Source organism: Mytilus edulis, chromosome 8 (genome assembly GCF_963676685.1).
Source record: "Mytilus edulis chromosome 8, xbMytEdul2.2, whole genome shotgun sequence".
In the NCBI taxonomy this organism is placed as follows: domain Eukaryota; kingdom Metazoa; phylum Mollusca; class Bivalvia; order Mytilida; family Mytilidae; genus Mytilus; species Mytilus edulis.
Genome location: NC_092351.1, coordinates 88,015,915 through 88,038,731, shown reverse-complemented (window position 1 = coordinate 88,038,731; position 22,817 = coordinate 88,015,915). Strand labels below are relative to the sequence as shown.

Sequence of the window (22,817 nt, the reverse complement as noted above, 5' to 3'; positions counted from 1 at the left end):
TGGTGCAATGCCGGTGTTCTCATTTCTTTGGCTTTTAATATATGAGTATAATTTTTTGGGTTGCTTGTTGAAACATTGTTGGTCTGGTTCTTTTATGTCAATGTCGAAGATCATATTTTCAATATATTCCCAGTATGCTTTTCTCATCTGTTTTTGGAGTTTAGTCTTTATCTCTTTGTATTTGCTGTTGTAGGATGAGTCATGTTTTTTCTTTTTGTAAAGTTTGTTTTTCTTTCTGATGAGTCTTTTTAGGTCTCTATTTACCCATGGTAGTTTTGATTTTTTTCCAATTTCTTTGGTAGGTATGTTTTTGTTGATGGTTTCTGTCGTTTTGGTTTTGAAGGTGTTCCACAGATCGTCGACAGTCATATTTTTCTTGTTCACTTTTAAGTTATCATGAATTATTTCAAGATCTTTCTTTATGTTCTCCCAGTTTGCTTTTTTGTAAATAAGTACTTTATGCGGGTGTTGTTTTGGTGATGGTAAAGCAAAATTAATCTCACAGAAGACAATGTCGTGGTCACTTCCTCCTATAGGTGGGAGGGTCTCAATTCTGTTGACAAAGGATGGGTTTGTCATGCACATTAAGTCTAATGTTCTATCATTTCTGGTTTTTTTGTTTATTACTTGTGCTAAATTGTTATCGTCCATTGTTAATTGACAAGCAACCCATTTCAATTTATCTGTTTATAATAACTTGTTGATCCAACAGTTTTGAAAAACCAGAGGTCCTCGTATTATCTATCAGACTAGTATATATCTTTCCATTCTTTTAACTGTCTGTAAAACATGAATTCTGCAGCAGACGAGCGTCCATGGATGAGTTGCGTCATAGTGTAAAAAACGGCAACGGTGATTTTTCCGGGTTTTCGTATTCCACTTGTCAAGCTTTCGAGAATACATTTACGATCATTTACGTATATATTGTTATAAAGTTCACCTCACTTTATTACCGTATCATCTGTTACAGTAATTATAATTGACAGATCAGCAACTCTCACATGTCTGCACATTCTTAAATTAACATGTAATTAAATAGATCAATTGAAGTTCTTATTAATACACATGTTATCATTCTGTAGTCTGACCATCAAACGATGTACTTGTTAATAAATTAGTTATAGAAACTGGATTGTATTATTACATAGCAAATATATTACATATATGATTGAGAGTTAGGCCGGAACCCGGTCTGGAATCAAGAATGGGGATTTAAGTATTGAAAATAAATACAAAAAAGTTCAGATCTGGTACACTGAGTATTTTAAAATAGGCCTCTGTTATAAACAAGGATTTGTCTATTTCTATTTCTACCGGATAATGGCCACAATCAACTAATTGAATATTTTGCCATGACTTCGGTGCGCATACGGACCCCCCCCCCCCCCCCCCCCCCCTTCCCCCATATTGTTTGAATTTAGTTCAGCTTTGTCACCGAGGCTTTAAAAGCCATGTATCACCATACAATCTACAAATCAGTCACGGCGGCTTTATATGAGGGAGGGTAGGAGGGGTCCTGATCCCGAAATCCCGGGCTTAAAAACACGACATCCCGAAATCCCGGGCTTAAAAAACACGAAATCCCGAGGTCCTGAAATTCGAAGAAAGAATTCCCGGATCCCGAAAGAGTCAATCCCGAAATCCCGAGCTTAAAAACACCCGATCCCGGAGTCCCGATAAAGGTCCTATCCCCCCTCTTATATGAGGGGGGATAGGAGGTGTCCTGATCCCGAAATCCCGGGCTTAAAAACACGAAATCCCAATGTCCCGAATTTAAGTAACTTAAATCCCGACGTCCCGAAATTCGAAAATAAGAATTCCCGGATCCCGAAAGGGTCAATCCCGCCGAAATCCCGAGCTTAAAAACACCCAATCCCGGAGTCCCGATAAAGGTCCTATCCCCCCTCTTATATAAAACTATGAAGAAATGAATCGGAGACATAGGCCTACATGACATTATCATACATCAGTGGCGGATCCAGGGGGGGGTCTGGGGGTTGGACCCCCCTTTTTTGGACGATCAATGCATTTGCAGGGGGGACATATAGTTAGAACCCACCCCTATACCCCCTTTTGTAGCTGTCCCGCTAGACCACACGACCACCTGGGCCTCACAATAATAAAGTTTTCGGTGCCGGGCCGTGTGTTACCTTTCCTCGTCAGTTTTAATCTAGCGTCGTACTCCAGTACATGATATATGTTATTGTTACAAATTAATGCAAGATATGTACAGTCACAGAAAATAATTATATGTATAAGAACGTCTAAGTCAGTGACAACTCTACAACAGATTTATCCATCGGATCACCAGCAATGATGGTGATACATGGCTGTGTATATATATATACAATCTTTATGAATTTGGTATGATATATATGTCTGTATGTTTGTCATGATGTTTGTGTATAACCAATGTACACGTGTATTGTCTTGGTATCAATCCTATGATTTTGGATTTCAAACCAATAAAAATTACTGACTTACTTACTATACAGATCCTAGCTTAAATCAGAGAAGAATTAAAGTCTTGGACACTTATTATGGGCGGGGGAGGAAAAGGGGTGGGGTCACTTATGTATTCATTTAAATGCAATCAAAATTTTACCAATCGGACAGACCTTCAGTTAAAAATTCGTGTCAAGCTCTTTTGTAATCATGATTATTAGGAAACATCTTATCAGTTTTCCTACTGTCTCCTTGATTTACTCGATACAATTAAGATTCTAATAATAGCCAGTGCTACATTATCAGCCTGATAGATCCTTGAAATGGCTAAATTTTGGACTTGATAATCAATTGTTCCAAGGTGAAACAATATATTTTGTTTTATAATTCTCCTCCTATATTCAACGTAAAGCTCACAAGATCTTGTGGACGACATCAAAAGTTCAATGTGGAATAAACAAAACTTAATTAACATAGTTTTTTCACTGCCGCCCACCCCCCCCCCCCCCCCAACCTTCTTTACTTAATTTTGGAAAAAATGATTGAATATACATGTAAAATTGATGTGGGATAAGCAAAACTTGCAGAGCAATGTTTACCCATCCACCACACCCCTAAACTATTTGATTTAATTTTTTTTATCCTACATTGATCTTTTGATGTCGTCAGTGTGTCCCTTATGTTATCATGTTTGTCAATATGTCGATTCAAATCAAAATTGTACTTACTAAATTTGCAATTGAGATGTAGGTTGACAAATTTTGAAAAGCCACGGGAAGTTCCGAACTGTTCACTAGTACATGGCATGACTAGTGAGGCCTTTTTTTAAACAGTCAGTGCCCCCCATCCCCTTTATAAAAATTTCTGGATCAGTCAGTTTATGTTTAATGGTAAGTTTAAAGGGGTCTTTAAATATTGATATTTTTATCTTTTATTCTCTGTCTTATCTCGTTTGATTGGATTTTTTGTTATAAATTAATGAAATTGGTATCCTCTTTCCAATTTCATCGTTAACAATAGACCTACAGCAAAAGGCCCTGTACTGTAATTTTCTGTCTTGCCTAAAAATACTTTAAATAGTACCCCTTTCTTCCCATATAGTACTGATTTCATAAATGCTTGCTTGAAACACAAATAAAATAGAAGCAGGTAATTTGCTCTTATTCCACACCAAAGGAGGATACATGTATGATAACATTTTAATGTTACCGGCATTATTCTACATACATTGATTCTGAGACTACTTTAAGATATACATTCTAAGGGCTTTAATATATTAAAGGGCGGGTATAAGGGACGAAGTAACACCGTGTGACTATTGCATTGGTTGTTGTGATTAAAACACGATAAGAGTGTTTCCTTCCCCCTGCATCTTATGATCCTCATTGAACGAAACTACTTCAGCAGTTCAGACATTAAACAATCTGAAACTTTTCAGGTACTTTCTATATGCTCATGTGCAATTTCTTGTTAGCATAGTTTTGTACTTGGACAGATAATCAGAATGATCAACAATCAAGTATATAAGACAACAGTCAGGTCTATTGCCATTGGTGAAACCTGGTATGAGGTAATTTTAATTCAGCCTTGTACAATATATACATAGAGTAACTATACAGTCAGTTTTGCTCAAGCATTGCAAATAAGGTTAAATGTTAGATGTTTTATATTGTTTTAACTGCATTCATGGCAATTATTAACCATCCATCATTAGCATGATTAGTTGGTTGTTTGAAAGACACCAAGCAGGGGCGGATCCAGCCATTTTGAAAAGAGGGGAGGGGGGGGGGTGTTCCAACTAAAGAGGCTCGAGGGTATACAAATTTCAGAAAAAATTAAACATTTGTTTTTCACTACAAATTTTATTTATTACCTTTTGTAATTGTTACTTTATCATATGGTACAAAAATCATTCAAAGCAATCAATTCGTGTTGGCCCCAGATAACATTTAAAATGTATACCTCATTGAAAAAGTTTCAAATTATCTCCCTTTGGTGGAAAAATGCCTTTTTTTGGCTTTAAAATTGAAATATCTTTTTTAACTCATCGGTGACATATATTTTTTAATATAATTTCCATATAAGCTGTACTTAAACTAAATTATTGTAAAATTTGAGCTATTTCTGTAATAAATTTCTTTTTTTATTTCAATATTACCTATATTTCTCCTATTACTTCAACCACCTTTACAAAAATGTATGCTTTCGAAGGCAGATTGTGAGAGCAAATGAACGGTGACCCCACTTTTTTATTTTATTTTTCTATTAACTATAAGATAAAGTTCATTTATAGAAAAACATAGAGAAATCCTATATAAATGATTTAGACCCGCGAACCCCCTTAATTGTAATTACAACCTTTTGAAAAAAATATCGAAAGATTTTTTCAATTTCTTTTTTTTTTAATTAGGTCAAATAAAATAATATCTGTGTTCATGCTATTCAGCTATTACATCTTTGAAAAAATAGGATAGGTAGGGATTTCTTTTATTTTACATTTTACATATATTTCATTGACTCTTTGGGCTGATGGGAGAGAAATTCTGACATTAACAGTGCTTATTGATAATCGGTACGCTATTTCTAGGCTTAAAATATAGGGTAGTTGCGAATGGATGTTCATAATGAACAAAAGTTAATTATTTTAATAATAAAAAATTATATTAGTACATGTATGTCATGTATGTACTCATATTATGCAAATATTTAAAGTTATAGCCTTGAAGCAGAGATTCACTATACATATGTATGTCTGGCATGCAGAATGTTGAAAGCAAGTTAAGAATTTTACTTTATACATATATAAGCAGTCGTGCGTATATCATGCATGGTACTTTTACATCTTTGAATATGATACAGCCGTAATACGGATGTTGTAGAAACGTCCGTAATACATATGTTTAAGATACGTCCGTGAAACGGACAATCCGTTTTACGTCAGTTTTTACACGTACGTTTTACGGATGTATTTTTACAGACGTTTTACGGACGTAACCGTTTCATCCGTAATACATCCGTATTACGGATGTTTTACGGACGTTTATTACCACGGCCGTGAAACGTCCGTAGCTATTTTACCTGTGTATGTTTTGAATCACTTGTATGTATTTTTTTATGCTTGTATAAATCCACACCCCCATCTTTATTACGGAGGTTAATATCAAACCAATATCTAAATGCTGATACATAGTAACACTTAACTCTTTAATGCTAGCTTTTCTAAACAATTTATTGACATTACAAACTAAAAAAACTGTTTTCTATCAAGTTATATGTTTCTTTTAGTCAAATGGACTTGTTCTTGTCAAAATCTTCGCAACGATTCATGAACTTTCACTAAAAAATATTTTTTACCTAAACTGTATAATGTTCAACTTAATTTTATTAGCTCTATACAGATAATGTCATCTTCCTTCACACTATAATGTTTACATCATACTCAACTATGAAGTTTTGGAGTCAAATAGTTTCATTTCGAAAATTTCTATCCTCCGTAACGACATTTAAAACCTCCATAACGGACAATTCCAGTTCTTACCAACATCAAACATATAAATGAATGTAAATATTGGAATTAAATGACAAACAAGACAACAGAATTACACATTTTTCTTAGTAAATCCTTATCGAAAAAGAGTAAGTCCTGTTAGAGAAAAACACTTTTTTTCCTTAATTTCCATCCTCCGTATTAAACGTAAATCAATGATGTCCTCTATGATAGACATCACCTTTTGATATTTATTAGATACATTTCTTTACGGCTACATGTTTTATATATATAACGGTCTTTCTAAATTTAAATGAGATGGGGTATTATTACCCATTGAATTCCTTTCTGCACGGACGATTTTGGCAGTCAGTATATAAGGAAGATTTGAGGTGTGTTTGACCAATGCGACGCTCGTTACAAGATAGTAAGGACTAGGTTAGTTTGGTATACTATTCGCCATCTTGGATATGTCAGATACAGAAAGCTATTTTCATCTTAACAGTCACACTTATACTAAATGAGCAGGTTCTACGTACGGTGAATTTACTACGCATCTCCATAATTTATGATTTAAAGGACTTCATAGCTAAGGCCCCCAGAAAGCAGAAAAACATGGTTGGTAGATGGTTAGATCCCAGAGCACCGTTCAACGGCTTTCAGTCCAGCTTTGGACAACGATACAACGCTGTTAGTTTCAACTGCAATTTGCCAGAACATATTGCCTAGTACCGTCCCGTTTCAGTTCAGCTTTAGAGAAGACGGTCTACCACAGTGACATTTCAAAACACTTGAGACAGTTATTGAGCAAGTTGAGTATAATTTACTGATTCTAATTGATCATGTTGATACAGAAAAAAAAAACAAAAAAAAAAACAATTGTTTCGGTTTATATCAGACTTAAAAGTCCATCTATTTTTGGAAAGATACATTGATAAATAGAAAATTTAATCTTACTACAGACAGTTATATTTTAGAATATAACAGATCAGCAATATATAAACCATACAGTTTTACAGAATCAGCGATTTTGAACCCTTTGCAGAAAAAACTTATTATTGAATTATCAGAACCCCCTCACTGTGTCAATAGATTATCTGTAGCTATGTCAAACAGTAATAAATATAGGTTTACTTTAGAGTAACGTCATGTTAACAAATTTATAGCAAAACGAAGGCTTCAATTGACCAGAGGGTATCATCGTGTGTACACATGTATATACATCCGGATTATTTCACTTATTTGGGATTTTATTGGAGAATTAATTCAGTTACCATATACTTGAAATTTACAATTTTTCCTTCAGTTAAACAGTTCTGGTTACATATTTTTTTTCAAAACTAAGACCTATAGTAAAATACTGGTTATCTAAGGATATAAAAGTAATAGTTTATTTAGACGTCGGATAGATATGTGATAAATTGAACATATTGTACTAAACTTTCATTAATACTACAAAATGAGTTTTTAGAAGCAATTGTTTCTAGTTAAGGAGAAACACGGAGGATAAATTTGTGAATTTATACTTCCATAACCTAGATGTACAAATGTAGTTACATAATGTAGTATATCACAAATTCAGCAGTATGAAGCCAAATTACAAGCACTTGCATTCTCCTATTAAAAGACATTTTTAAAACATAATATAGATTTATCTGATCTTGGGTACTAAGAGAATTTAACGAGGAAGCAGATTTATTTAATTTTTCAGAAAAATCTTTGATTTTGATGATTGGATGTAAATTTTAACATTTTGTATATATATAATATATTTTTTTTTTTTTTTTTTTTTTTTTTTTAAAGAAATCCCGTGATCTTTTACGTGGGACGTTTTTGCAAAGTAGTATTAACTACAAGGTCAAACAATTTTATCTGCTTTACATGGACACCTGACTCTGTTGCATTTGTTTGGTCTTTTGATTTGAATTTGTTTGTAGAACCCTGAGGTAGCACCAGTTCATATTATCTACAAAACTATTATTCATATAATTTATTGTAAAGCTAAAGGTACGGTACGTTGTAAGTACCGAAATCTACATCTGCTTCATTTGGGGTAATAGTTTTCAGAATTGACCCTATAATATTATGATTTATTTTATGAAAACGTTGTTCCGTAATGATGTACTGATATGGAAATTTGAAGGAGGACTGTACTCTCTGATATATGGATTATTGGTATGAAAACGTATGGTTACATATATATATTTTAAAGATAACTACACTTCTTTAGAGAGGCCTGTATTCTTTAGTATTAGATAGATATTTTGCATGAAGACGCTTGGTCACGTATAGATAGTTTAAGGAGATCTATTATCTTTTAGAAAGGATTGTATTCTTCAGTATATGAATAATTAGCATGAAGAAGTATGGTTAAATAATATAAATATTTTAAGGAGAACTTTACTCCTTCAGAGAGGACTGTACTTTTTAGTATATGGATAATTTGCATGAAGACACATGGTTACTTATAGATATTTAAAGGAGGACTGCACTCCTAACGAGGGGACTATACTCTCTAGAATAAGGATAATTTGCATGAAGACGCATGGTTACTTATAGATACTTAAAGGAGGACTGCACTCCTAAAGAGAGGACTCTGCTCTCTAGTATATGTTTAATTTGCATGAAAATATATAGTTACATATAAATATTTTAAGTAGAACTGTACACCTTTAGAGAGGACTGTACTCTCTAGTATTTGGATAATTTGCTTGAATACATGTATACGTTTACATATTAATATTGTAAGGGGGACTGTACTCCTTCAGAGAGGACTGTACTCTCTAGTATATGGATAATTTGCATGACGACGCATGGTTACTTATAAATATTTAAAGGAGGACTGCACTCCAAAAGAGGGGAATGCACTCTCTAGTATATGAATAATTTGCATGAAGACGCATGTTTACTTATAGATATTTAAAGGAGGACTGCACTCCTAAAGAGAGAACTGTACTCTCTAGTATTTAAATAATTTGCATGAAGACGCATGGTTACTTATAAATACTTAAAAAGGAGGACTGCACTCCAAAAGAGAGGACTGCACTCTCTAGTATATGAATAATTTGCATGAAGACGCATGTTTACTTATAGATATTTAAAGGAGGACTGCACTCCTAAAGAGAGAACTGTACTCTCTAGTATTTAAATAATTTGCATGAAGACGCATGGTTACTTATAGATACTTAAAGGAGGACTGCACTCTCTAGTATATGTTTAATTTGCATGAAGACGCATGGTTACTTATAGACATTTTAAGGAGGACTGCACTCCTAAAGAGAGAACTGTACTCTCTAGTATTTAAATAATTTGCATGAAGACGCATGGTTACTTATAAATACTTAAAGGAGGACTGCACTTCAAAAGAGAGGACTGCACTCTCTAGTATATGTATAATTTGCATGAAGACGCATGTTTACTTATAGATATTTAAAGGAGGACTGCACTCATAAAGAGAGAACTGTACTCTCTAGTATTTAAATAATTTTCTTGAAGACGCATGGTTACTTATAGATACTTAAAGGAGGACTGCACTCTCTAGTATATGTTTAATTTGCATGAAGACGCATGGTTACTTATAGATATTTAGAGGACTGCACGCCAATAGAGGGGGCTGCACTCTCTAGTATATGAATAATTTGCATGAAGACGCATGTTTACTTGTATATATTTAAAGCAGGACTGCACTCCAAAAGAGAGGACTGCACTCTCTAGTATATGTTTAATTTGCATGAAAACGCATGGTCATTTATAGATATTTAGAGGACTGCACTCCAAAAGAGGGGACTGCACTCTCTAGTATATGAATAATTTGTATGAAGACGCATGGTTACTTATAGATATTTAGAGGACTGCACGCCAAAAGTAAGGGCTGTACTCTATAGTATATGAATAATTTTCATGAAGACGCATTGTTTTAATACATATAATTTCTTACTGTACTCCTTTCAAAGAGGACTGTACTCTCTAGTATATGGATAATTTGGACGAAGACGTTCGGGCACATATCAATATTTCGAGGAGGACTGACAGTCTGTACTCCTTTAAAGAGGAATTTTCTCTAGATTATGTTTATTTTGCATGAAGACTTATTGTCACAAATAAATATTTTGAGGACTATACTCCTTTAGAGAGAGCTACTGTATCCTCTCTAGTATATGGATAACGTGCATGAAGACGTATATGGTTTCATATAAATAATTCGTTCTGATGAACTTTATTGATACCGATCTAATCATATATATATATAGTCAATAAAGGGCTCTTCTTTTATTGATTTGAAACGTTATTATTTTTTATTCTCGTGTATTTTATAGATACGTGCACTACAACAGACGGATGCTACTGAAAAGATTTTAAAAATTCAGGAATCATAGTTATTTTTCCATGAAGGCTCTGTAATCGGCTCCTAACAGATAAAGTAGAAAGTTCGAAAGCTGCTGCCAAAAACAAGAAATATGACAATTCGTGTTTAAAAATTTCAACACTGGTGTTTTTAAAATATAATTGTTGTCATTAAATTGCCGTTGTGCAATTTACTGGGAGTTCTTATTTAACAAAAAGTCTCTTCATCAGTTATTTTTTCATGAAGCATATTTTTTACAGTATAAATTGGCACACAAACACCATCGTAAGCTTTACCCATTTGCAGAGAAATTAGTATAATTTATATATATTTTTATATATTTACAGAAACCCCTTTGCCATGCGATCTTGTAGCGAACGCACAACCCTATACTGTGTTTGGTATTTCTTCTACGATATATAGTTAAGACAAAATTTATTTTCGGAGGAGTGAAACGAGGGAGTAAATAAATACATTTCTTTACGGCTACATGTTTTATATATATAACGGTCTTTCTAAATTTAAATGAGATGGGGTATTATTACCCATTGAATTCCTTTCTGCACGGACGATTTTGGCAGTCAGTATATAAGGAAGATTTGAGGTGTGTTTGACCAATGCGACGCTCGTTACAAGATAGTAAGGACTAGGTTAGTTTGGTAAACTATTCCCAACCCTCCCACCCTTTTTATATGTTACCTTATCGTTTCTATTCGACTTGTGTATGGTGAATATTGATTCATTTATGTATGACTATTGTATATATTTATGTTGAACATGTTGAATTAAAATGCGATCTTGTAGCGAACGCACAACCCTATACTGTGTTTGGTATTTCTTCTACGATATATAGTTAAGACAAAATTTATTTTCGGAGGAGTGAAACGAGGGAGTAAATAATGATAATTTATGAACAGATTTGGTATCTATAACAATGTACAAGAATTTCAATTGGTATGATCGTGTTTACATGCATGTTTAGATTTCTTTTTATTTGCATAATCTCCGTTACATTGATGAGTCCTAAATAATCTTGAAAATGTTTGCTATAAACCGCTGTTAAAGTTATGATTGTCGTCGTAATTACACAAGTTGTGTTGTAGACTATTTTAAATCTAAGAAAATGGCTGATATATCGTTTATTAAACGTTATAATGTTGTTCACATGATAGGGAAAAAACAAGTTAACCTACCTTTCTCAAAACAACATTTTTTTTCTCAAAATCTGTATTTTGTTTGTCTGTTTCCTTTATAATAAATGCTGTCTGCTACAAAAATGACTTTCGGCAGTGTCAGCAGCCGCTGATACTGATAAAAAAGTCTGACAACTTAACTGTAAATAACTGCGTCACGGAGGTTATTTAAACGGAGGTTAGTTTTATTTACATTATACATGGAAATATGTAATAATATTGTTAAGTTGCTTTCTCAAAACTTATTATTGAGAAGCTTTATGGGTGCTTTCAAAGAAATAATCATCATTTTGATTTGTTCTTGGTTAGTGCGTTCCAGAATACGCGTTACGTAGGTTAGATTCTTATATGCGACAATCGAAAAAAAGAGAAAAAGAACATTTTTTTTTTATTTTTCGTTTTATTACAAAAAAAGTTCAAGGCAGGATTTTAAAATTTGATGTATCAACTTTGCTTAAAGTCACTTTGGGTATGATTTCCAATCATATAAATATTGTTTTTACTGTACCTAAAGACACGTTACGGTAGGTTATAGGCGACATTGGTTTAATGGGTAAATCAAAGTGTATATTATAACTTTTGATTCTTAAATATTTTTATGGATAAAAATCAATATAGTGTCAAATAAAAATGGCAAATTTAATCATGATTTAGATGAAATAAAGTATTTTAATTCACATCGATATTTGGAGTTTTTCTTGGCGACATTCGGAATTCGTGTGATTTCCGTATATTGAATAGAAAATCACACAAATATATTTACGATTTACATCACAAAAGAACACAGTGTAGATACTATTCTGTACGCTATCCGGAAGTCGCGATTTTCGAAGCGAGAACTCTTTGGATCACATTTTAAATTTGATGGATATACTATATTAAAAGGTAAGATGTTCATCTGTACATTGCTTAGTGATTAATTCAGCTGACATCGATATTCACAAATGGTTTATAATTAAATTTAGCACATTCATTATTCGTATCTTTGCCTTAAGCAAGAGATTTTCAAGTGCATCACTAAGGAAAATCAGTCGGTGAACCTAAAAACAATCTTTTTGCACCCTTACTGTACAAATTAACGTAAAACCAGACTTAATTAACAAAATAAAGTATATTTTAAGTGGTGGTAAAAATTTCAGCCAGATCTTTGAAGCCAGAAATAAGAAAATTACACTTGAATTTCTCACTGTACGATCAGTCTCGCATGTATATTTTGAAACTGTATGATCAGTCTTTATTTCACTGTATTCTAGTGGTGATTTCAAATTTATTTACGATACATTAGAAGATGTCAAAATAACAAACACAAATAGATTTTAATAAATTCACATCCTGAAAACTTATTAAACATGTTTTAGCTTGATAGTGTGTACTCGACTTACTACATCAAGTATAAGGATGTTTGAATGTTGCTGATATAAGAAAAAGTTGTTTGTTTATATAAGTTTCAAAAATGTCATCCGTTATACTTGAAATTGTACAAACACACAGATTTAATTGTTATATAAAAATACGTGTATTTACAAACATTCGAGGCCGTACTATAACCTATAATTGGTCACAGTTCCTTCACTTTGTTTTGGATGTAGATCTGTCTCTTTCACACTCAATTGTACACCACTTTGTAAAGCGGTGGTTTATACATGTAGTGATAATGAAGTCCATCTTTCCGTTCTCCGTTGGACCGGTACAACATGTTTCGCCGGTATTGTAAGCGCATCTCCTCATAAACCACTTAATTTACATTGGGGTTTCCAAACATTTTTAAATGGAGAGTGGTCCAATCCAGGAGAAAAGAGGATTCCAAATATATGTTCCCATACAAATGCATTGAAAGTTAAAAAAGAGTTTCAAACCGCCGGATCCAAATTTTCTTGAACCTGTCACTGGTATAACTATTAATTATTTTTTCTCGGATTCCGTATCATAAATGACAATATAAAAAAGAAGGTGCGGTATGATTGTCAATGAGACAATCGTCCACAAGAGACCAAAATGACACAGACATTAACAAATATAGGTCACCGTACGGCCTTCAACAATGAGCAAAGCCAATATCACAAAGTCGGCTATAAAAGGCCCCGAAATGACAATGTTAAACAATTCAAACGAGAAAATTAACGGCCTTATTTATATCAAGGAGGTAATAGTCTAATGTAACCTCCTTGTTTATATAAAAAAAAAAGGAATGTATTTCGAATTTTATTAAAAATCTTTTATGTTTTTTTTTATATAAGATACGGACATGAACATTGCATTATATAGGGGCACCCATCAGGTATTTCCAACCGTGACCTCCAAAACCAGTTGTTAAACTTTTCTAAAATTGCTCCATTGTTAATCAATTAATGTATTATGGACCTTCTATTTCGAATTTTTGGTAAAAATAGTTTTGATATTTCTATATCTAAAATACGGACTTTGTCATAACCTTATATTGGGAGTATCCTATCTTATATCCACAACTTCCTTCAGACACTTGTCATAACTTAATGAATCTTTTTCAGATTCCTTATCATTTAATTCAATTGTGCAACTCTTATTTTGATTTTTCGAAAATTCACCAGTTTTCTATTTCCATGATAAGGACTGTTCCACTACCTTATTGGGTGGTACCCATTTACTATACGCAACTTTCAAAAACTTACCATATATTAATAAAACTTCCTCATATTCGTTATTAAATGATGCCCCTGTGCACCTATAATTTAGTTTTTTTTTTGTGGTTTATTTTTTTTTTCAAAACATGGACTATAGAAGTGGCGGAGTATAATTTCGTTAATTCTTTCCTCAATACCTAAAGTTTTTTAACAAAGCTTTCTTTATCTATGTTTTGTCATTTCAAAAGAGGCAAGCTTGATGTATGTTATCACCAATAGGTCAACGGCAGACGGTGTAAATAGTCTTTAAAAATGTAATAGTTAAACAGATAACTGCAACGACACACTTATACAAAGTCCACAAGCGAATCATGTATTGCCTTTCAGGCATTTGATTTAAAATAAGACTGACGGAACAAAAATATAATTATTTTGCCGTCTACAAAAATCATCAGAAATATATTTGTATTGTCTGATGAAAGAAATTACACGTTATAGTTCCATGGACACAATCATAATATCACATATACACGTATAACCTTCAAATTGCCGTTGCTTTTTTTCTTCAAAATCACGACTGGTCATACAGACAAAAAATCTGAAATCGCTTCTAGAATGACAGTCAGTTTTTGACTGATCGTACAGTAATTTATTTTGGGATCCTCAGTCATAGAAAACATATTTTTTATTTGAAATACGAACATTCTACTTAAATGCGGTAAGAATATTGAAACAGTATATATTTAACTATAAACTGATGCAAATATTTGCAATAAAAAAATATTTGCTTTGTACTACGTGAGCAAAATTGTCCGTCGATTTCACTTTTTTCTATGAAGTTGGTGTGATGCACACGTATATTTAATATTCTAGTGCATGTTTTTGTTACAGTTACTCAATTTAAAGACTCATATTTATGATGCTATACATACATTTAAGATGTGTAAAGCACTTTATAGATATAGGAGTAAACAAATGATGAGAAAAAGCACCAAAACAAAACTGTTCTGTTAGCCGGTTTGAAATCCTCGCTTCGAAAATCGCGACTTCCGGATAGCGTACAGAATAGTATCTACACTGTGAAGAATATGATTTTATTTTAGTATACATATTAATCACTTAAATCACGAAAAATATTATCTATGACATATGTTAAGCTTGTATTTTTGGATCACATTTTAAATTTGATGGATATACTATATTAAAAGGTAAGATGTTCATCTGTACATTGCTTAGTGATTAATTCAGCTGACATCGATATTCACAAATGGTTTATAATTAAATTTAGCACATTCATTATTCGTATCTTTGCCTTAAGCAAGAGATTTTCAAGTGCATCACTAAGGAAAATCAGTCGGTGAACCTAAAAACAATCTTTTTGCACCCTTACTGTACAAATTAACGTAAAACCAGACTTAATTAACAAAATAAAGTATATTTTAAGTGGTGGTAAAAATTTCAGCCAGATCTTTGAAGCCAGAAATAAGAAAATTACACTTGAATTTCTCACTGTACGATCAGTCTCGCATGTATATTTTGAAACTGTATGATCAGTCTTTATTTCACTGTATTCTAGTGGTGATTTCAAATTTATTTACGATACATTAGAAGATGTCAAAATAACAAACACAAATAGATTTTAATAAATTCACATCCTGAAAACTTATTAAACATGTTTTAGCTTGATAGTGTGTACTCGACTTACTACATCAAGTATAAGGATGTTTGAATGTTGCTGATATAAGAAAAAGTTGTTTGTTTATATAAGTTTCAAAAATGTCATCCGTTATACTTGAAATTGTACAAACACACAGATTTAATTGTTATATAAAAATACGTGTATTTACAAACATTCGAGGCCGTACTATAACCTATAATTGGTCACAGTTCCTTCACTTTGTTTTGGATGTAGATCTGTCTCTTTCACACTCAATTGTACACCACTTTGTAAAGCGGTGGTTTATACATGTAGTGATAATGAAGTCCATCTTTCCGTTCTCCGTTGGACCGGTACAACATGTTTCGCCGGTATTGTAAGCGCATCTCCTCATAAACCACTTAATTTACATTGGGGTTTCCAAACATTTTTAAATGGAGAGTGGTCCAATCCAGGAGAAAAGAGGATTCCAAATATATGTTCCCATACAAATGCATTGAAAGTTAAAAAAGAGTTTCAAACCGCCGGATCCAAATTTTCTTGAACCTGTCACTGGTATAACTATTAATTATTTTTTCTCGGATTCCGTATCATAAATGACAATATAAAAAAGAAGGTGCGGTATGATTGTCAATGAGACAATCGTCCACAAGAGACCAAAATGACACAGACATTAACAAATATAGATCACCGTACGGCCTTCAACAATGAGCAAAGCCAATATCACAAAGTCGGCTATAAAAGGCCCCGAAATGACAATGTTAAACAATTCAAACGAGAAAATTAACGGCCTTATTTATATCAAGGAGGTAATAGTCTAATGTAACCTCCTTGTTTATATAAAAAAAAAAGGAATGTATTTCGAATTTTATTAAAAATCTTTTATGTTTTTTTTTTATATAAGATACGGACATGAACATTGCATTATATAGGGGCACCCATCAGGTATTTCCAACCGTGACCTCCAAAACCAGTTGTTAAACTTTTCTAAAATTGCTCCATTGTTAATCAATTAATGTATTATGGACCTTCTATTTCGAATTTTTGGTAAAAATAGTTTTGATATTTCTATATCTAAAATACGGACTTTGTCATAACCTTATATTGGGAGTATCCTATCTTATATCCACAACTTCCTTCAGACACTTGTCATAACTTAATGAATCTTTTTCAGATTCCTTATCATTTAATTCAATTGTGCAACTCTTATTTTGATTTTTCGAAAATTCACCAGTTTTCTATTTCCATGATAAGGACTGTTCCACTACCTTATTGGGTGGTACCCATTTACTATACGCAACTTTCAAAAACTTACCATATATTAATAAAACTTCCTCATATTCGTTATTAAATGATGCCCCTGTGCACCTATAATTTAGTTTTTTTTTTGTGGTTTATTTTTTTTTTCAAAACATGGACTATAGAAGTGGCGGAGTATAATTTCGTTAATTCTTTCCTCAATACCTAAAGTTTTTAACAAAGCTTTCTTTATCTATGTTTTGTCATTTCAAAAGAGGCAAGCTTGATGTATGTTATCACCAATAGGTCAACGGCAGACGGTGTAAATAGTCTTTAAAAATGTAATAGTTAAACAGATAACTGCAACGACACACTTATACAAAGTCCACAAGCGAATCATGTATTGCCTTTCAGGCATTTGATTTAAAATAAGACTGACGGAACAAAAATATAATTATTTTGCCGTCTACAAAAATCATCAGAAATATATTTGTATTGTCTGATGAAAGAAATTACACGTTATAGTTCCATGGACACAATCATAATATCACATATACACGTATAACCTTCAAATTGCCGTTGCTTTTTTTCTTCAAAATCACGACTGGTCATACAGACAAAAAATCTGAAATCGCTTCTAGAATGACAGTCAGTTTTTGACTGATCGTACAGTAATTTATTTTGGGATCCTCAGTCATGGAAAACATATTTTTTATTTGAAATACGAACATTCTACTTAAATGCGGTAAGAATATTGAAACAGTATATATTTAACTATAAACTGATGCAAATATTTGCAATAAAAAAATATTTGCTTTGTACTACGTGAGCAAAATTGTCCGTCGATTTCACTTTTTTCTATGAAGTTGGTGTGATGCACACGTATATTTAATATTCTAGTGCATGTTTTTGTTACAGTTACTCAATTTAAAGACTCATATTTATGATGCTATACATACATTTAAGATGTGTAAAGCACTTTATAGATATAGGAGTAAACAAATGATGAGAAAAAGCACCAAAACAAAACTGTTCTGTTAGCCGGTTTGAAATCCTCGCTTCGAAAATCGCGACTTCCGGATAGCGTACAGAATAGTATCTACACTGTGAAGAATATGATTTTATTTTAGTATACATATTAATCACTTAAATCACGAAAAATATTATCTGTGACATATGTTAAGCTTGTATTTTGTGGTTATTTGCCGGCGACACTGTAATTTTGTAATTGTACCTATTTTTGGGAATGACTGCATACGAGACGACAGTGATCGGTTACGCTTTTCAGTTTCACTGCACTATCACTATTGATAGCATCAGGACACAGCTCGCTCCAGCCGCACTTTGTTTTATAAGGTCTTCAAATAACATTGATTAAAATTGTACATAGTTTTGATCACCGTGAAATTAAACTGCACTGCACTATAGTTTCTGTTTGAATTGAGGTAAATAGCCCAATAATATGCGAACACTATGTAATCATTGGATTTCGATGGAATATTGTAGTATACAAAAAGAAAGGAGAACTGAAGCAAGTGAAGAGAGTGGGCGAACTGGTATGTCTTTTTGGGGCGATTTATTTATTTAGAATAAACAGAGACATATATAATGTTTCTGGAATAAATAGCATATGTTTTTACAAATTGTTATCTTGTCACTTAATTCAGGGACTTTCTATAGATGCTATACTTCAAGTTAGACTTTCTATAAAAGTGCCTGTTTAATTATACACCTTGTCGCTTATCAAGGACGTATAAAATCTAATATACGTCCTTGTCGCTTATTCATTCTTGTTGTCGCTTATTTTTCTCTTCTAGTCGCCTCTTGCCGCTTTTTGTCGCTTCTTGTTCCAAATTAGTTAGACCCGGATTGTTGGGGGCGAGTTTGTAATAAGATAAGATAAGATAAGATAAGATAAGATAAGATAAGATAAGATACTTTATTTTCCAATTATGGGCCCCAAAGGGCATAAACATTACAACATCAATAATTTTTTCATAATACAATACAAACAATGAGATAAATAAAAAAAAAAAGTTAAACGAGAACTTTTTAAGTTCTTAAAGAATACGTAGATAAAGAATCTATAGTATGTTTTTTTTTTTTTAATACTAATGCATTTTATTGCAAGTGTGGTTGATATAGATAACAAACAAGTAGCCCAAAAGGAAAAAAAGAAAAATAGATATCCACATATGTATAGTACACAAAAAGTTGGATCAATTAAATATATAATAATTAGCCAAAAAGAAAGTAGAAATTAAACATGTCCATGACTCATCCTGTGTCAGCAGCAAATAGGAAAGCATTATGGTTTCCTAAAGGCAGCTGACACCAGGGGGCGATACCTTATGGGCCATAGGCATGTAAAATGTGTGTAAATGTCTCTTTCCTACCTGTATCAAAAGCAAACAAGGAAGCATCATAGGTAACTTGAATGCAGTTGATACCAGGGGACGATGCCTCAAGGATATAAGAGAACATTTGAATAAATAATATATCTTAACAATTATTTTTTTTTTTTTTTTAATCGGCTAGTATGTTTGTGATATTCAGATGAATATAATTTTCTATGTCCAATCAAATGTATATACACACATAGATTTCCTTTAACTAATCTTCACTAAGGAAGATGTTTGTATATAAAATTACATATTATTTTAAGTAACTCAACATTTTCTACACTAAATAACCAGATAATTTTGCTTTGACTGTTCATATGATTAAAATAAGAATTATATTGTGCAATACTAGCTAACATACAATTTCTATCATCCTCAAATTTGTTACAATCAAATAGAAAATGAGCCTCATCTTCGACAGTATTGGAAGAACATTTATTACATATTCTGTTAATTCGGGGAATACCCTGATATCTACCTAATTCTATTTGTAATCTATGAGAAGATACACGTAATTTAGTAAAACTTCTTCTAAGTTCAAAATTCTTGATCAATGTTAGATATTTTTCAAAACCAAAATTTGTTTTATATAAAAGGTAGGTTTTCAGTTTACTGTCTGAAAATTTATCTATTTGTTTTTTCCAACAGCTAATAAACAATATTGATAGCTTGGTTTGTATATATTTCTTAAATTTGTATAAGGATTCACAAAATGGAGCATTTATGGCATTTGTATAGTCAATACCAAGTATTTTAAAAACAACATTTATTGAACCATACCATGATGTTATATTCATGTGATGTAGTGTCTTTGATTGTGTATATGCCTCTTTTAATAGAGGAAAATTATCACCTAAATTCTCTAATCTATACCAGTACAATAACATTCCTTTTATAACATTAAAATATATTGGAAATCTTCCAAGTTCAGATAACACTGCAGCATTTGTTGTTTTCTTGTGTACCCCAAGTATAAATTTACAAAATTTTATATGAAGTTTCTCACAGGGTAAACCTGAATATAATTTTTCAAAAGATATATCTTCCTTCTTACATTTAGAGGAAAGAGAATTAAACATCCCCCATATTTCGCTACCATATAATAAAATAGGTTTTACAGTGTGGTCAAAAACATGAATACTTGTTTTTACATCAGGATTAAGTGATAAAAGATCTTTCCTTAATTTGAAATGAGCTTTCAGGGATTTTTTGTATAGTTCATTTTGAGCATAACTGAATGAACCAGATGAGCTTAAATATAAACCTAGGTATTTGTATTTTGAAACACATGCCAGATTTATATTCTGAAATGTGAATATCTGTTTTACATGTCTGCCTGCCTTGTTGAAAATCAGCACCTTTGTCTTATTAGTATTCACATTGAGACACCAATCTTTGCAAAATTTATCAAGCATTCCCAGCTTTTCTCGTAGTCCTTCAGCTGATGTAGATAATAAAACAATATCATCAGCATACATTAAACAATGTAGATCTTTGTCATTGACATTAACTGGGTCTCTAGTATCTGACAAATATCTGGGCAAATCATTTATGAATATCTTGAATAAATTCGGACTGAGGTTGTCACCTTGTTTGACTCCAATATCTAATGGGAAAAAATCACTTACTTGATTTTGAATTTTGACACATGATTTGCTAATTTCATACATACTTTTAATAATGTTATAAAAATAAGACCCAGCCCCAATATCTAGTAGTTTAATCTTGATCCCTGTATGTATAACAGTATCAAAAGCCTTCTGAAAATCAACAAAACAGGCAAACAGTCTACCTTCTTTTGAATTACAGTATTTGTTAATAAGACAGTTTAAAATAAACATATGATCTGCAGTTCTGGCTTTCCTTGTGAATCCAATTTGACTATCATGTATAATATTATGTTCCTGAAGAAATTTGTCCAGTCTTAGACTTAATATTCTATTAAAAAGCTTTCCAATTGCACTTGTTATTGTTATTCCTCTATAATTGTTAGGGTCACTTGTATCGTTGCTTTTAAAAATTGGTGTAATATAACCTTCAGCCCAAGATGTTGGGTATATACCTGAAGACAGACAAGTATTAAACATCTGTTGAAAACTTTTTAAAAGGAAAGTCTGTCCATTCTTTATCATATTATTACTAATGTTATCCAAGCCTGATGATTTATTGCATTTTAAGTGTGAAATGGCTTTGGATATTTCAGACTCAGTGATAACGGAGTCCAACTCGTTGAAACATTTTGAGTTTTCTAACTGTTTCAGTTTTTCACATAGCTCTGTATATCTACTTTGAAATTCACCTTTCAGTTGTGACAACTTTTGGAAATGTGATATCAAAGTTGATGGTTGTACTCCACATTTTTTTTTAGTTTCATTTTTTTCCTGTAGTTCATTAATTAAGTTCCAATACAGTTTTGGATTCTCTTCGTGCAAGGAGTCCAGCTGACTAATCAATGATTGTTTGTATTGTTTGTATTTATATTTCCTTAGTTTGGAGTATTCACGATTCAGTTTATAAAAGTGATTTTTGATAATTGGATCATATGGAAATCTTGAATAAATTTTTCCATAATTAAGCAAGTTAGTTCGAGCTTGTTGTAAACTTGCATCAAACCACTTTTTGTTTTTTTGTTTGTTTGTGTGTTTTTTTAAAGGTCGTTTAAGTGATAGATTTGCTGCTGATAAAAAGATGTTTGAAAGTTTTGATGATGCTTCATCTACTGATGTCTGAGTAAATTGAATTGTGCTGTTGTTGAATTCTAGTATGTAGTTTTGTAGTGTATCTGAAGAAAGTGTTTCTTGAAATTTTATTGCTGAACAGTCAGTCCAGATATAATTAGGTGTCATATTTTTCAACTGGATTGGAATATCATTTTCTCCAGGAACACAATATTTTGCAGATAATTCCCACTCAAGTTTACAATGACAATCAGATAATGTGGGAATAAATCTGGATACTTTAAAATACAGTACATTTTCAAGAATTTCTTCCGACACAGCAACATAATCAACCACACTTGCACCATTGGGGGTATAGCAAGTAAAATTACCAAATGTATCACCAAGAGCTCTGCCATTTAAAATTCTTATTTGTTTACTAATGCAAAAATCCAAAACTTCTTTGCCTCTTTGATCAATTTTTTGGTCTCGACTTTTTCTTGTCATAATGTTTTTGTCAGTAGGGTATGTATCAAAAATTGGAGTAAATTTTGAATCATCGTTTACTATAAAGTCATTTTCAGAGCCTATTCTGGCATTAAAATCTCCACATAACAAAATTTCACCCATTTTTTTATACTGAAAGATATCTTTTTCTATGCATTCAAAAACATCAGAAGAGAGTTCTTGGGTATATTTAGACGTAACAGGGGGGTTGTACAGTACACAAATAAATAGATCACTTTTAAATCCAAAAAAGGATTTTTCTAATTTAATCCATTGATAATCTGG

General features: G+C 32.2%; 1 protein-coding gene across 1 annotated transcript; it reads right to left on the bottom strand.

Annotated features, from left to right (window-relative positions):
* Positions 1–16,965: 16,965 nt before the first annotated feature.
* On the bottom strand, positions 16,966–22,655 carry LOC139484497 (uncharacterized). Its single transcript, XM_071268228.1, has 2 exons — positions 20,149–22,655; positions 16,966–17,095 (listed from the first exon to the last, which is right to left on the bottom strand). The coding sequence occupies exons 1-2, from the start codon at positions 22,653–22,655 to the stop codon at positions 16,966–16,968; spliced, it is 2,637 nt and encodes an 878-aa protein (XP_071124329.1).
* Positions 22,656–22,817: the final 162 nt, after the last annotated feature.